Raw genomic sequence first — 3,165 nt, forward strand, 5'->3', positions numbered from 1 at the left:
TCCTTGTCATTAACTTCCTTTTGAAATCCTTGAACCTTGAATCATACAGGAGGGCCCAATCATCCTCTTGAAAAGATCTCTCCCTAATGTGTTTATCATGCCAGATCTTTCTTTGTAGCTAGACTACCTTAGTATGTAGGAAAGTCTAGAATTTGAACTCGTCCAAGCCATTGAGCTGATAAAACCTTTCTTGTTGTGTTGTAGTGAAGTCCAAATCAAACTGTATTTCCATCTTCAAGGTGTTGTACTCGAATTCAATAGACAATAAGGCTTTCTTTCCATAGACCAACATGAATGGGGTGAATCTAGTAGTGGTTTTCCAGGTTTTATTGTAGGCCCAAGTGGCCTCTACAAGTTGGTCTGCCCAATCCCTTCTTCTACTTTTGGAAATAGCGCTCGCCGTTCACTACAACCGGTTGTTTGACTTTTCTCTCACCTACAACTATTTATTTCCTTCGTGCAACTGATTGAGCACTCATCACAACCACTTTGGTATCTAATTTGGTCTGCTTGGACGCTGAGATATTAATTTTTTCTTTGTTTTTTAACTTCTTCAACAGCTATCACGATGTCGAAGGTATATGTATTGTCCATTTTATTAATCTTGTACTGTTTTTTTGGGAATGACTGAAGAATTATTTAGAGATGTTTTAACGGTTAATTGGATGTGGAGAAGATGGTGTTTAAATCAACCATAGACGATGAGAAAAGCAAAATGAGGGACATGAAGGCTGTTGCAGGGTCTGGAGGCACGAATAATCATTACCTTTATTGCATATATAGGAAAAATATTTTCCATCAATTTACTAGAGTTTTGTTGTTTCATACTCCTTTACTAATGTTGCGAGTGCTCTGTTTCAGTGGACTCTCTTGAAGTCAACAAGGAGGAGGGAAAGATAACTGCTGTGGGAGAAACAAATCCTGTGTATCTTGCAAAAAAATTAAGGAAATTGGGGTACGAAGCAGATTTGCTGAGCGTAGGTCCTGCAAAGAAGGAGAAAGAGGAGGAGGAGAAGATACCTATTGTGTATCATGTGAATCCCAGCAGCATCTATGGATACCCATCATATGGGAGAGATGAGTATCGCAATGAATGCGCCATCTTATGATATGAACTGTAATCGCCATGTCTCCATACATACTAGAGGGACCTCTGAGTTTACTCCTTTAAAAGTTAGAAATAATCATAGCTAGAAGTCCAATCATATGTTTGATATGGACTGTAATTGCCATGTCTGCCGACATACTAGAGGGACCTCTGAGTTTACTCATTTCTATTTTCTACAAAAACTTCGTTTATGTTTATCAGATTTTCTGAATAGTTGCAATCTCATAAGAATAAGAATAACATTAATCGACTAAAATTTCATTGTAACGCATATGGATTTGGATTTATATATGTATAAGAATAATACTAATCAACTAAAATTTCATTGCAATGTATATGGATTTGGATTTATATATGTATATAGTAAGTTTGATATGATTATATCTTCATCATGTTTAATATATTATCTTGATCTGGTAAGGAATTGAATAGGTAATTTCATTTTACAACAAGGATTGGGGAATTGAACAATTAACTTTATATTAAAGAATTATTTAACAAAATTTTGGATCAAGAGAAGACTGACATAGTATATTTTAGAATTTTCATTTTTTAATAAAAAATTACAGATAATCTAAAATTAATAAGTTGAGAATATTCTTTGTCATTAGATGAATTTAAAGATTTTCAAACTATTTTTTTATTAGACCTTTATTGATATTACAAATTCTCATATTATAAATTTCACATAAATATTTTGGTCACTTTCTACTTCCATACTAATATTACAAATTCTTATCATTACAAATAGCACATAAATATTTTGATAGCTATCTATATTTATATCCTATTTAATCTATAAATGCATACTAATTATTAACCATTTAAACTATAAATCTTTGCTACTTATACATCCGGTTATCCATAAGGGTAACTAGTATGTAAGAGGATTTTTCTTCTTGATTGTCAAAACTAATATATCAGTCACAGTGGCACATGCTTGTGTTCTCCTAGAAAATAAAATTCAAAACATCATCATCATCATATAATATATGCAAAACCACTTATGGATCTTTAGCACAATTTATTATCAGAGAAATAGCTAAAATTGTGAGGGGCACTATTTTATTGTCACTTCAAACTCATAATCACTTTCTATCCATAGGCAACATGGTCTCCCTTTGTGATTAATAGTTCTTGTTGTAGTTTCCAAAAACCCATTAAACTTATTGTTGTAGTTTCGAAAAACTGGTTTAAGATTTTTCTAATTTCCCATTATTACGCCTCGAGTCAGCCATACCTTTTGATTGATAACCAAAGTCAATCTTGAGTGGTCACTAAATTCAATCATATGTGGAATACCTATAGTTACTTATTGTTACTTATGTGATTGCCAAAATTTTATTAAATTTCAAAAAAATTATTTATAGTTAAAAGAGAATACATTTTTTTTTCTTTCTAAATTTTATAATTTTAAAGTTAATATTAATTAATTTTCACTTATAATTAAAAGATTTTATTCACGTTATTAGAGAAGTTATATTATAGAATAATACCACAGGAAAAATTAGGGATTGTAATAAATATGGAACTAGAAATTTTCTAGTAACTTGATCTAGTCAAGTTTACCCAAACAAACTTAAAATCTCTTGTTTAAACTGGACTGGGGGAGATTAACCTTGTCTATATCATTCATTAGCCATCTCACATGAGATGTCACAGTCCCCCCTTCAAGCTAGGATACAAGTGGACCTGCCACCCTAGTACCTATTCAAGTGGCTCATTTCACAACTTACTAACTCCATGCTCCAATGCACTACATGTATGCCTCATCAAAGCCTTATAACAATCCATAATCCTAGACATCATGTATGCTTGAACAACAGGGCTTGCAACTTTCTAGGGAAATGCACTTTCCTTGGACCAAAACCCTTAGGGTGTTCACAGACACTTGTTATTATTACATCATTACCACTCTCAATCAAAAGCTAGTTCCTTCACTATCTTCAAACACCATTGACTCTCTTGCCACATCTCTAGCTTTTTTATCCATGGCTTCACCTGGTCTTTCTAGCTACTTAATCTCTCTTTCCTTATATCCATACTTTGAGTTTCCC

The 3,165-nt window shown here is 32.7% G+C and overlaps 1 protein-coding gene across 1 annotated transcript; it reads left to right on the forward strand.

Annotated features, from left to right (window-relative positions):
- The first annotated feature begins 676 nt into the window (after nucleotides 1-676).
- Nucleotides 677-1,109, forward strand: LOC149177158 (heavy metal-associated isoprenylated plant protein 39-like). The gene is made up of 2 exons (XM_089421681.1): nucleotides 677-749; nucleotides 862-1,109. Exons 1-2 carry the CDS (start codon nucleotides 677-679, stop codon nucleotides 1,107-1,109), a joined length of 321 nt encoding a protein of 106 aa, XP_089277807.1.
- Nucleotides 1,110-3,165: the final 2,056 nt, after the last annotated feature.

The sequence above is a fragment of the Pinus tabuliformis genome, chromosome 4_1, assembly GCF_031772625.1.
Source record: "Pinus tabuliformis cultivar Carrire ecotype Pingquan chromosome 4_1, CPIR1, whole genome shotgun sequence".
In the NCBI taxonomy this organism is placed as follows: domain Eukaryota; kingdom Viridiplantae; phylum Streptophyta; class Pinopsida; order Pinales; family Pinaceae; genus Pinus; species Pinus tabuliformis.